This window comes from Hermetia illucens, chromosome 4 (assembly GCF_905115235.1).
Source record: "Hermetia illucens chromosome 4, iHerIll2.2.curated.20191125, whole genome shotgun sequence".
In the NCBI taxonomy this organism is placed as follows: domain Eukaryota; kingdom Metazoa; phylum Arthropoda; class Insecta; order Diptera; family Stratiomyidae; genus Hermetia; species Hermetia illucens.
This window is the reverse complement of record NC_051852.1, coordinates 7,782,869-7,796,899: the sequence shown is the minus strand read 5'-3', so window position 1 is coordinate 7,796,899 and position 14,031 is coordinate 7,782,869. Positions and strand designations below refer to the sequence as shown.

General features: G+C 39.5%; 1 protein-coding gene across 2 annotated transcripts in view; it reads right to left on the bottom strand.

The window, feature by feature from the left end:
• The window catches only part of LOC119655312 (basement membrane-specific heparan sulfate proteoglycan core protein), a 604,263-nt gene that overhangs the window by 156,915 nt on the left and 433,317 nt on the right, over window positions 1-14,031 (bottom strand). For both annotated transcript variants that reach the window (XM_038061144.1, XM_038061145.1), the window contains exons 10-11: window positions 9,830-9,937; window positions 3,328-3,450 (exon numbers count right to left, since the gene is read on the bottom strand). In XM_038061144.1, the coding sequence (XP_037917072.1) occupies window positions 3,328-3,450; window positions 9,830-9,937 (231 nt within the window). The remainder of the gene's footprint in view (window positions 1-3,327; window positions 3,451-9,829; window positions 9,938-14,031) is intronic.

The window sequence follows — 14,031 nt, the reverse complement described above, 5'->3', positions numbered from 1 at the left end:
TTCCCGACTTCTAAAAAAGGATATGATTTCAGAATCATCAAGATGCGGGTAATACGGCAGTAATGAAGTAGTTTATAAAGATATGACAGAAATTGCTTGTTAAAGGACCTGAACTGGGGTTAACATTGGAGCAGGATCATCCGCGTAGACCTGAAGAGTTTCAAGAGGGACTTCTGACTTCTTTCTGACCCAAGTTGGGAGCTACTTTTAGGGAATTATGCTAAGGAGGAGTCGTTATTTCAAGGACCATGGAGCACGCCAATATTGGAGAAGGCAAATAGCCAATTGCTGAACATTTTTAAAAGGTCTACCGAACCAATTGAATAAGTCTCATATTGGGTGCTAATTTTAAGGTACCGGGAAAAAAAAGGAGGCGTTCATCCAAGGATCTGGGCTTTGGTTAACATAGAAGAAGAGCCAATAACTAAGAGCTGAAAATTTTAAGACGGGATTGCTAAGACAATACTGTGGGTTCCAGATTGGGGGCAACTTACAACGAACATGCAGACATAGTATACTCTGTCAATATATGTCCTTATAGAAACGAGTACATATAGCTCCACTGAATCGAAAGATGGGCAGGGTCGGATCCTTGAGTGTCTAAAGATTGAATTATCGAGAAAAAGAAATGAAGATAGTGAAACTGAAGAAGTGCTCTTCTGTTTCATCCCACAATGGTCCTACTTAAATCCCTCACGGTTTCCACTAATATCATCCAATATCCAAGGACAAATCCAGGAATGCTTCTCCACTTTTCAGTCACATTCTTTTGAGATATAAATTTAGATCCACAAAATCACAAGTCCAACTATATGAACACATAAATGCTTCCATAAGCATAAATAGATATGGTTGTGAGTATGCAAAAAAAAGGTGTCCAAAGCTCAAACGTTGTATTAGATTGCCGGAGTCATTATGTAGCGTCGGAAAAGTCCAACAGGTGGTTGAAATTCGATCCCCTTGTGTCTAGCGTGACGTCTATGCACTAAAAATCACTAGTTCAGAGATATACACATTTACCAGGTTACATATGTTAGCTTTGCATCAACATGAAAATGGTGATTTCTGCACATTTTAGATTTTTATACTCTTCTTCTTAGATACTTGTATAGGTTGCAGTTTAGATACATGCAAACCATCACGTGTGTTTTCATTCAATTCCATTGTAAGGAAGCAAATTCACTTTTATTTTTATGTTTTTCCTAGTGTATCTGTTTTGCCTTCGTTTTTCATCTCAGCTTTGGGTTAGTTGTTGGGTTGTTAGATATAGTGATATCTTCTTGTGGATGGTACTAATATAGATAGATAGATTCCTGTGGTTACATATGAAGAAATCTTCTGGAGCGTTTTTGTAGCAGTAGCTGAAGAAGAAAATGTATTGTATTTGAAATGGAAAAGAATTTTCTTGGACACAAGGAAACTTAGGTGCCTGCTACGGTAGGTTGGTTTCCTTTTGCTTTTGTCCATTGTTACATTGCAGGAACCATTGTTTTAGTTTGGTTTTTACATGGGTATAATCGATGGTAATATGTTGATGTGACCATTTGAATTTGCATAGGAAAGTGGACGATCGAAGGATGGATAGATAAGATAAGCATTTGGAGAAAGATTGTTCAGAGTTGCAGATTGCGGAAGTAATATATTTTTGAAAGGTTCTTTGGTTTTGTTATTTTATATTTATTTGGATTCAAATCTATTAATATGAATAGTTTTAGTGGTTTTTTGTCATAAAAAATGAGTCTTACGAATATTTTTTGAATTAATTATAATTTTTTCATTTAATTATTATTTTTTTAATATTTTAAAAATATTTATTGTTTTATTATAATTTTTAAACTTTTTTTAGGGTCATAGAAATCAATTGTATTTGTTTTAAATATTTTTAATAATAGTTTTTAACTCTACGATATTTTTAAAATGATTTTAGTTTTTTTTTATCTATCATTCATAGATATAGTACCTAAATACAATTTCCCCCATACTCTAATTATATAGATATAGACTTCCTTTGATGCAGCTTTCTCTTACTCTTATACCTTTTAGATCCCTTTATGCGAAATTCACCCTGAATTATGTCCTCCCATATCATATTCTGGGCCATTTTCTCATCTTACATTTAAGGTTTCTAAATAATTTATATTAAAAGATTGTGCAATTGATGCTCGAAAATTAGCTTAGGCTACTGTGCATGGGTGATTATTTCGAAAAGTAGTGCTTGATTTGGTGAACGTGAATATAATTTTGTGACCTCATGCTGTGCAGAATTTTCCCCTTACCTTCACAGCTTAATTGAAGGACTAGTTTGAAGAGTACTATTTATAAATTATACCCCAAACTATAATAGTTTCTGGAATCAACCACCAAAGCTACTTACCGTCGCAGTTTCTTTCGTCCGAAGCATCATCCGGACAATCGATGTTTCCATTACATCGAAGATCCTTTGAGATACATGTCCCATCATCACATTGCCATTTGTTATATAAGCAAGCTGAGGTAGCGTTTGTTAAGTTGTAGGCAGGGTAAAATATTAGTTTTGTTAGTTTGATTTTTTTCAAGTTATTATTTACAAAATTCTGGTCACCATATTGCTAATTCTTTGATTTTATAAATAGGTTCAATCTATTGGCATTATATAATTGCTAATCAGTTAGACACATACGACAATTTTCTTCATCCGCACGATCATGTGGACAATCAATTTTCCCATCACAACGTCCAATAATTGATATACATGATAGATCACGACAGGTGAATTTCCCATCCGGACAAAAATAATATATTTCTGGTATGACTGTGGTGTTAATATATAATTTTTAGAGAAACCAAAAATAATATTATAATTCCAGTTATTTTTTGTGTTATCCAAATTATTTTCATATTTTTTTATGTAAATAAAAATAATTTATTTATGAAAAATCATAATTTTTAGTTTGTATTTTTGTGATGTTATGTGATTTTTCATAATTTCATAGATTTCGAAATTATTATTATTTTTAAAATATTTTTAGATATTTATTAAGATAATATACACAATCCCCATATTTTAATGCAGCATGAGAAAAATAGTAGAAAGTATGAATTGTTTGTATAAAAATATAATAGATTTTAGATGGAATTGTGAGTGTGTTTTTCGTGGGTTTTCTTCCTAAACATTAATTAATTCAATTTTTTTGTATACGTGTAGGAGGTGAGTATACATATATACATATATATACGTGTGTCAAGAATAGAAATATCCATTTAATAAAATAGGGACTTTTCTCTCTTTTACGAGGAAAGGAATAAAGAAGAGAAAATTGATTTCCCATATCCGTTTTGATGACTCACCTGATCGACAGTTTTCTTCGTCATCGCCTCCTGGACAGTCCACACGTTGATCACATAGTTGATCAGGGTAGATGCAAGTTATTCCATCTCTGCAAGGTTGTTGGCCTACTCGACATTGTGGTCCTGCGGAATGGATTTAAATGAAAATTATAGTACTCATTCGTCTTTTGTGTTTTTCAGGTAGAAATTGATTTAAAAATGGATAACTTTCTGTATTATACATAAATCTATATATTTAAGTATTATTAACAAAATTTATACTATTAAATTCTATAAAAATGGTTATTTTTTAAATTTATTTATTTTAAATATTTTTTAATTTATTTTTTAAAATTCACTAATTTTACAATTTTTGTTTACGTTGTTTTACCTCTATATCTATATTATTTGTTTTTATGTTATTTTTTCGGATTTTGCCAAGGGTCTCTTTGTCAAACCTCAAGAAAAAGTTAAATTTGACAATTGTAAGATTCTGTGCTTATGTGACTTAGATTCTGCTCATAAATGAGATTTCTTTAGACGAATTTGTAAGAGGTCTTCGTATGGAAAGCGGCAGTTTTGACTTTGGTGGAACAATGGACTAATGATGTTGAAACCAAAAATCTGAGCGTCTCCAAACAGTGCTGCATGTTTTATGAAGAGTTGTAGTTAGATGACCGCCATTTAGATCCGAGACGGTTCTTACGAAACGATATCTTTCTTCTCCTTTTTGTAGACTTTAGTGCCATTTAAAACTGGCAGAAATACGAAGACGAAGACGAAGAGTAGAGTTTATTAGGAAGCAATGGGAAACCTTGACGAGTTCCTAAGCAGTGGTCAATGCTCCATGAAATATTTTGATCCCATGAATTGATTTCGGAAATCTCCTCTTGTTGAAGTACGAAAATACTAGAAAACTGCTGTCACTGATGGCTGTGCGATGGTCAAGAAGGCAGAAGGTTAGTCTCTTGACCTCGCTGCCCCGGATTTGAATTCCAATCGTAATGGGTATCTGTGTTCGGCTTGTGTTTGTCTCGCTGACCGAGAGGAAACAACGTAGGGTGCGCCTCTATATTCCAGGGAAGAAGTGAAGTAATTGACCTAACAATCTGCATTTCAAAGTTGTTGGAGTTGATGAAAGACTGGCGAGTGCTAGACAAAGTCTCACTTTCAGATCACTGTTCATTAGAATTTAGTGTGACTGTTACAGGTGAACAGTCTGTAATACAAAGATGGAATCCTAGGAAAATGGATTAAACAAAGTTTAATGAACTTCTTGGCGACAAACTGGAGCTCCCTAGTCGACTAAGGACGCTTTTGGCGATAGAAGCTCGATTGGAAACTCTGGTTCGCACACGTTTAGAGTGCTTTGAAAAGGCTTATCCTACTTTCTGAGAACAACGCGCAAAAACGGTTCCATGTTGGAACCAAGAATTGCAAAGACTCAGGAAATCAACTACACGATTTCTAAATCGTGCTTGCAAAAGCAATAAGAATAAGGACTCCGGACCTCATAGCGTGAATGCAACGTTCGAAATGAGGCTCCTTTTGAGCATATTGTGAGGAACTGGAAGGCGAAAGGGAGACCTCCAGGCTGTGCAGAGTCCTTAATAAGGACGAGTCGGCCAAGCTGGATTCTCTTAGAAAATCGGATGGTACTTTCAAGTCCAGGGTTGAGTCTATATAGACTCTCTTGGAGGTACACCACCCGGGAGACCAGGGTGGGAACTGGGAGGAAGAGAACTGGCGGTTTCAATGCACCCCTTTTAACACGAAAGTGTTGTAATGGGAATTGGGACACTGCAAGAGTGGTTGTTGCCAATGAAAAGGCGGGAGCTGTTATACTATCCTTTGGACAATTGAAAACACCTGGCATGGATGGCATCTATCTAGCGATGCTGAAGAAGGGTATAGAGCACTTAGAGCAACTTCCAAGAAATAGTTTTCAAGGATGTCTTGCTCTGGGCTACGTGCCTTCCTCTTGGCAGAAGGTCAAGGTACTCTCTATACCTATGTCTGGGAAAGATGACTATTCAAATCCAAAGAACTTCAGGCAAATCAGCTTAACATAATTTTTGCTCAAATGTCTGGAGAAACGTCACATTCACGAGAAGGGGGTAAGGTTGCACCCCCTAAATGAAAACCAACATGCTTACCAACATGGAAAGTCGTGTGACTCTGCTCTTCACTCCTTGATTTCAAAGATAGAGAATGCAACTCTGAAAGGCGAGTGCTCGATAGAGGTGTTCGTGGACTTTTGGCTTTTGACTGTGCGCCCTTCCAAAAGCCCTGGGATGCCGGCGATAGCATTGTGCTGATAAATAGGTGGATCTACGATGTGTGTTGAAGTGGGTGTTTATCGGTACCTAACATCGGAAGCGATGAAAGGCTACCCTCAAAGAGCTGTGCTATCGCCACTTCTGTGGAACGTGTTGATCGATTCACTACTATGCGAACTGCAAAATCTGCCAACATACGCTCAAGGGTATGCGGATGACTGAGGGCTGTTGGTAGTAGGGCGAGATCTTGGAACGGTGTGTAGAAATACACAACGCGCCGTAAATCTGAGTGACAGTTGGTTCCTCCCAATTTCCCCTATTTACAGACCGGAACCAGCAATTGGGGAATAAACTTCCCATAATGAAAGGTGGCTAAGCCTTCATACTGCTCAACACACCAAACTTTCCGCTGTCAGAGCTAAACAAGCATACAGCAAAGATTATTCTGTTGAAAAGCAGGAAGACTTTCGGCTGGACATATGTTCAGAATAGGAATTCTCTAAGATGATACGTGTCCATCCTGTAATGAGGGAGCGAAATCTAAGTAGTATTTTCTACGTGAGCGATACATAGGCGAATCCGGCATACTCTGCTAGACGGGGGAATCGAGTACAATGGAGCACTAGAGTCTCAGTGCTTAGAGGCTTTGTTTTCATTTCAGGTTTGATGTTCCCTGGATCGATCATTGCCTAGCACCCCATTGCTCTCAAGTATAATGCTGGTACAATCTAACGTCAGTTGGTCATTTGTAGAAGCCCAGACGATTGGGAGTTTTCCCCCAAGCGTGGAATTTTCAGAGCAACAGGGACTGGTTCAGGAGCCCTTCTACCCCTTATGCCATAAGCCATAAGTTCTACCATTGAGTGCTGATTTTGAATGTCTCCTGCTCTAAAATTACGCGGGCCTTACTTACAGTTAAATCAATAAATTGCTAAACGTTCCCTTCTGAACTCGCAGAATTTCGCTTCCATCACATAACAAACTTTCATTTTTCGAATCCATTTTAACTAGTTCTTTCTCGAGAGCCCCTCCTTCCCTTCAAGGATTCAATTGAGAGTATTGGCTATCAACAGCAAATTTCATTGACATCCCTCTTACTTAGTTTCGATCAGAATAAAATTTAGGTCACTCTATCGGTTCTGCTTATGGACGACATTGGTCATTTGGAATTTCCTTTAGCTTATACAAGCGAATCGGACTATTTGTTTCTGTTATGATCCCTCTTGTTATCCATCGCTTCAATCTTAGCCAGGTTAATTGATGATACTAAACTATTCCTAAAAGTCAGCCACGGTTATTATGTGGTACTCTTAAGCTTCCAGACCTTTTCTGATCGTAACCTCGATTATTCCTTTCAAAAACAGCAAAGATTGTTTCTCAATTGTACCTGGTCTGCTTGTGGAACAAGAGCTGAATTAACTCTGGATACCAAGGGAAGTCTAACCCTCAGTAATCCAGAAGGGGACCGCATTTCATACAGACATTTTAAAGGGAAAGTCTTCTTCTGTGTTTTAGTCTGAATTTTAGCATTGTGCATAACACACCTACGCATCAAATAATTGACGTCCTTTCACTCATTTTTTCATCTGATTCATCCTTTCCCGACGTCTGTTGTTGTACCACTGATATGGCCGTGACATGTACACCACAGCCTCGAACCTCGCTAATGTGGAGTCTGTAGGGATCAATATTAGGATACAGGCCACCATAACGCCAGGAAGTCCAAGTTTGATTACCTGGCATACGCGTCAAACCAGAAAGGGAGGTCAAATATTTGGTAATCCCCTTACACTCCTCACAGACGAGGGCTGACCTATAGTTTAAACAAGCCACTGCTTACCTGGCACACTGACGGATCCCTCTTAGCAAAAGAAGCAGGGACTGGAGTCACTGGTCCAAGGAAAACATACTCTGAACCAATGAGTAAGCACACTAGCATATTTCTGGTGGAAATATATGGCTCCTTCAATCTCCAAAGAAGAAAAAAGGGAAGCGACTATCAAGGTAATTGGGTCCAACCAGGCGAACTTCCTTGAACAGACAGCGGATGGGTTGACCAAGGAAGGAGCAGGGTGCCACTACATGGTCCAGAACCAGAGCTAAAAATTTGTAAAAGGAATTTTTGGAGCAATTAACTGAGCTACTTTTAAAGAACTGGATAAGGCAGAAGCCGTTCGTTCAAGGAATAGGGCTTACGTCAACATTGAAAAAGGCCAACCGTCAAAAGGTGTAAGTTTTCAGAGGCTGCTGAAGCAATTGAGTGAGTCCCACGCTGGGGCTGCTTTTAAGGTGCATAAAAGTCCCAAGCTTGATCACCCAAGTTAGATTACCTGGCATAGTAGTTAAGGCGAACTTCCCTGAACAGACAGTGGATGAGCTGACCAAGGAAGGAGCAGGGTGACGTTACACAGTCCAGAACCTTTCTGTAGAGCCATGTTTATGGATGCGACGATGAAAGGTGCAGAGAGATGTTGAGAGAATTTGACTGGGCGAACTTGCCAGAAATTAAATAGTGCAGAGTGTTCGGGGGGATTTTACACCCAAGCGGTTCCGGATAATAGTATGAATAGAAACTGGTCATTGCAGGCTCAAAAATAACTTAGGGTATCTAAGGATATCAATGGACATTGTTTGCAGATTCTGTGAAGGGAGTGATGAAACCTCTATGTTCTTTGGGAGTATCCGGCAAAGTAGGCTGAGGTACCTGGGAAAATATCATCACTTCAGGACAAACTATAATCTTTGGGCTATAACAATGCCTAGGGGAGGGATCGTGCAAAGCATCTGGAGTTAGGAGTAAACCGAACGGATTCGACCGCCAAAAAAAAGGCTTCACTGGCAGTCAACTCAGGAAGACGACTGTCTTGTTCCATTAGGCTAGGGTAGTAAACGGTGTAAAAGGATTAAAATGAAATTATTTTTGAGATTGAGGACATTGCAAACCTTCAATTTCTGCTTTAGATCGGGAGGCGCATACCGTGATATTGCACGGTTAAACTTTGCCGACCATGATACGAATGAATGGCTCCTGCGTTACTCTTTCTTCTTTAGTTAGGGTCAGACTACCCTTAAGAAGACATAATGCGCTGCCATCATTAAGTAAGTGTTTCCTTTGACTTTGGGGTAGTGAGACGGCAGGCATTGTAATTTCAGAACAGTTTGGTATCCAAAACAGTCAATCCCACCATCTATAAACTGTTAGGCAGTGAACAGGAGAAACAAGCTAACAGTCCGTTTGTCTGAAGATGTGGGAACATACAGCTACTCAAATCTTTCTTTAGACTTTAAAAATATAGTTTACTCCTGTATATAGAGAGAGAGCCAGGCTTTCCTATGCTCATCGTCTACTGTAACAGTTCGTACATGATCAATTTTCAGATATAGAAGTCGACATTTTCATTCCTCTTTTCTATTGCAGGATTCTGGTGAAATTAAGAGACAAATGATGGTGCAAAATGTCATGTGTGGCGTCGTGGTAAAAGAGAGGTTTTTCAATTCAAAGCAGAGTCCCCCCAAGGTCGCTGATATAATTCCTTTTTGTTATCGGTCACGTGCTTTGTGTCACATTGTCCGGGGGAACGAGGACTACCTTGAGACATCTGTCTATTGACTCATGGAGTCAGGGACCTTGACTAAATGGCTCCGGATCTCGACAAGGAAGCAAGCAGAGTCCAGCTGGACTTAGTACCAACAAAATCAAGGTTTTCAGCCTGATAGGTTATCCTATCTGCGTTAACAGACCGAACGTTGGGGTATCGATATTTCAAAAATAACGCCAATATCATCGATGGGTCCTTTTATGGGTATAACATATGGAATGTGACCACCAATGTTACTCAAAAGTTCTAAACCTTCGCGAGAAACTCTGGAACGATCAGTTGAGACCGCACGCAGGCCAGGTACCGATAGATGTATAAAGGAAGAGGACATAAATGGCAGTGGATAGGTCACGCTTAAGGAACGGGAGACAACTGCAATGTGGGCAATGTCATCCAAAAGAATTCGACGAGTGGGTCGATCTAGAAGCACATGGTGCATAACCGCAGAGGAGAAGCGCATGGTTTTCGGAGAGACTTTGAAGAAAGATGAAAGGTATTTCGTCCTATCGGGAAATTGATATTTATAACTTTCAAAACATATGTTTGCACATTAAACAAAATAACGACGCTAAAATGTCATAGTCATATACATTCACCCATTTTAAGTAACATTTTTGATACTGATCAGAGAAAAAGGATACTCACCACAACTTTCCTCATCTTCACCGTCAACGCAATCTTGATTTCCATTACAACGGTATAAGCTTGGTATGCATCGTCCGTCATTACATCTGAATTCTGATGGTGAACATGCTGCAAAGGAAAGGATAAAAGTAATAAAATATGGTCCATCTTGTTTGTAGATTTATTTTAATGTAAAGGAGAGGGGTCGAAGGGAAGCAATGCGAGGATCCAATGGAAGCATCCTGGAGAGGGAGAAAAACGCCGATGATTCGTTAAGGTTTATGGACATCTTAGGTAAAGTAGCTGCAACTTTTTGCTTATCAATGTTTAGCTAGTTCTGAGGGTTGAGGATTGGTAAAAGGACCAATCCAGAGGATCACTCATGGTGCGATCCCTTTGAGGGGTTTTATGGGCACAAGTTTACTTAGCAGGACCTTGCTCATATTGCAATCGAAAGGCCCTCGGATTTTAACTTGAAAAGTGGAGCCTCATGAAATGAGACATCAAGCGGGAACTTCGCCATGGAAGAAAACTGGAAATAATCTGGCCGAAAGTTAATCAAACTAACTAAGGACCACCGGCGGGCTTTGTGGTCAGAAACAACTGGGCAAACGCCCCTCTAATCGGCTCCCCCGAGGTTATAGGAACAATACGTTTCCACGGTTCCACTAAAGAAGGGTACGTGTAATGATTCTTAGGAAGGTCAAGCAGAAGTGAAGATAACTTTAAGGGGATAGGAGAGGTGTAGCTCCACACAGGGGTCAAAATAATATTTAGCAAAGAGAAGTGTTGACCCATCGCTGAAGGATGTATTTGTGGGGTCAACTCGATCTGCGTCGAAATGGTCAATAGAGCACCCAGTGTGTGGCTACTTAGCTTGAATATCACATACATTCTTTGATGGTATGTGGAGGCGTGTTAACTTTTATAACCCAGGGCACTTATCAGATGTATGACCGAAGATGAGTTTGACACAAAGTGGAATCGGATAGGATAAAGCGATCAGATGTATTTAAGGGTCCTTTGGAACATCATTATCATGCTTCTAGCTGGTCCGATATATGAGTTCACGATCGTTTGAATAATTGCAAAACGACTATCCTTTCAAATTATGGTGGAATTGCCCGAAGGTAGTTTTAGAGAGGTCTACCATCAATTTCTAGTATATTTCATGAAAGGTGAACCAAATTCCCGTCGCAAGTAGGTGCCCATTATTGAAGAAATAGTACTTCTTCTGCGGTAGCCTTTGTCTTGCTTAGTGACGAGGTTAGTTTGATTGGATCGGGTGCGTCAAATCGCTCGGTCGTAGAGGTGATCAGGGTGCATTCGATCGTCGACATCTAGGATTCGGGTTAGTACGAGCAAACTATGTAAGGACCTACTCAGCCATTATTTGGCTAGGTTTGTTCAACATTTTCTACGCCGTGGTCACCATAATAGGTGAACTACATGAAGTTTTGAAGGGAGCTGTAGTAATATGAAATGAAGGGTTCATAAGTGTGCCAATGGTCACGAGTAACTGGTTGGAGTAGGAAGACTTTTTTTTTGAGAATGATGGGGTCCTAAGTCTGCATCAACTTAATGCTGGACCGGACCAAATGGAGAGCAACTTACTCCCTCTTTTTATAGTCCACGAACCCCTCGTTTAGGGCTTATCACCCAAACTTTACAAAAATGTGAAGCGATGACGGCTTTACGGCTCCAAAGGCAGAGGTCCTCACCTCTGCGTCTGATGATTTGCCTCTGCCCTGGTAAGAAACCGTAAAACCGTCATTGCTTCACATTTTTGTAGTAGGAAGACGTTTGTTTGAGGGTTGAAGAGACAATTTTAGAAAAACTGGTAGTCGACCTCAAGTGGCTTCAGAGTTTGGCTCGCCATTAGAGTTTGCGCTTGATGCTAAAGGTATTCATGCTATTTTCGTTGCATTCTAGATCTCTTAGGTTGCTTATGGATTTTGGTTGGTATTCCATACTTGCTTAAGCTCCTGCAAGTAGCTGATGACTACGTGGTATCCATTGTCTACCATGTGGCTGGCTACCAGGGATTCTGTAGTCTTTCGTTTCCTGGCTATTCCTACTTTAACTGTTCCGTGAAAGCTGTGGTTATCAGCCTCTTTGTTTGTCCGATATGTGCCCAAAATATCATTTAAGTTGGCTTTAAGAACAATCGCCAAAATCCTTGTACTTCATGGAAGGATTGGTCATCGGGTATCGGGTATCGGGGCTTCATCTTCGATGTCGTTATCCTTATTACACTTTGATATCAGGTGAAATATAGAATGGTCTGTCAGTAGTTTAGTGTCCATTTGACAAGGATGACTGATAGGGCACTGGACAGAACAAGGGGAAGGTGGATCTCTTTAAATGGATAAGTTAACCAGACTGATGTAGCTCACCAGGATTCTCACTATGAGGTGCAATAGTGAGGACCTAGGGTTACTAAATGATTCTTATGCATGTCGTCAAGCAGTGTGAGGATCACGTTTTTTTTTTGCATTATAAATGCGCTTTTAGGAATGTTTCAGTTCTCCTGATAAGTCATTTACTGAATTCACATTTAGCTTGCGCTTCCTGCAACCATGACTAAAAACCTACAGTAAGCAGGTGGACTAAGACCTTGAATTAAATGTTTTTAAAGGTTCTTGAAGCAGTAGACGCACTCAGATAAGTTATGCGTTTACCTCATAAGAATCCTCGATCCTTCCTGGGAGAGCAAATTTCCAAACAAAAATCATCTATTCTCACCTAATACCCATTTTTCCAAACCACTTAAATCCTTCCCCTTCACCAGTTTTCCATTGAAACCAAAAGTTCCTATTATCCAGTTACACTTGTAACATAATCAACACAAAATTTCTCCATTATCCTTGTTTCGAAACTTTTTATATTAAGTATTTTCCCAGCTTTTTTGTCTTTTTCGTAAATCACTTTACCGACAAGTGAAAAGATGGAAGCCGGTATATCCTTACTCCTTGCGCGGTATAATCATTTTATTGCCGGATAACAACGATAAGGGAGAGAAAAATCCTAGTTGCCTTTTAACCTTTGGTGGTACCAACCGTTGCCACCATTGAAACGTAAAACGAGCACTTTTCAATGGAACATAGGAGAAAGGACGAAAAAGTCGTAAGTGCGGATGCAGTACAGCTCAGGTGTCTCTGAAAATTAAAAGGAAGCAAAAAAAAGCGTAAAATCACAGGAGATTTTCTCAATGAAACGTTCGGTGCTTTTGCTCTGTGGGTACTTCTCGCAGGAAGAGGTGGAGGGGGAAGGTGGTTGCTTTATGGCATCATAGAAGCTTGTCTAACTTTTTTTTGTAACTTGTCACCCACGTGTCTCAGGATATGGTTTACGTTTGTGTGCATATGGGACGTAACTCGATTCTTCTTGGTCCTTGACGGTTAAATTGTTTAGCTTGGGTTTTCTTGGAACTTACTTTGGTAAATACGATTGCATGGATGGGTGAAGTGATCGAAAAACATGAGAAAAGTGCACAAAACAAGGACAAAACTGCAAGAAAGTTATCTCCAAGGTTGAAAGATGGATGGAATGCAGGATATGTGATGTTCAAATGACACTTCTTGGTTTGTAGTTATTTGAACAAAGGGAGGACTTTTTTTTAATATAACACCGCCAGGTACTACATTTCTTTACTAAAAGGGGTAAAATTCTCAGTAAAAAGGGAAAGATAAGGAAAATAATAGCGATTTTTTGAGATAGGATGAAAATCCACTTTCCCAAAAGCTAAATCTCATTAGATAAGCTTGAAGAAGGGTTGGGGGAGGACGCAATGTGTTCGCCAAGAGGCTCTCATAGGAGTAGGTCAGTTACGAAGAGCTAATGGAAGAGCATATATTCGGAAAAGGAAAACCGAAAAGTCACGGGTAGTTGCCGAAGTAACCGTAGTTAGTAATACTAGCGTGAGAAGTCTTAAAGTCGCTACCCCTTCCCTGCATCCTTCGACGTCAAAATACCCCAATGACCGGGCACAATCGGCCCAGCCTATTCAAAAACTCTAAAGAAAACATGACTGAAAGCCTCGTTTAAAAGCGTGAGGGTTGAACATATCCACATATTTGCAACAAAGAACTATAGGCATATTTTCGGCCTAATGAACGAAAAAGACCCTTATGCCACCACATGCGTTCCCTCCCACTGCCTTTCGTAGTACATCACAAACTTTCTCAGTTGGAAGGTTAAACTCCTTCACTAGGCGAATCCAA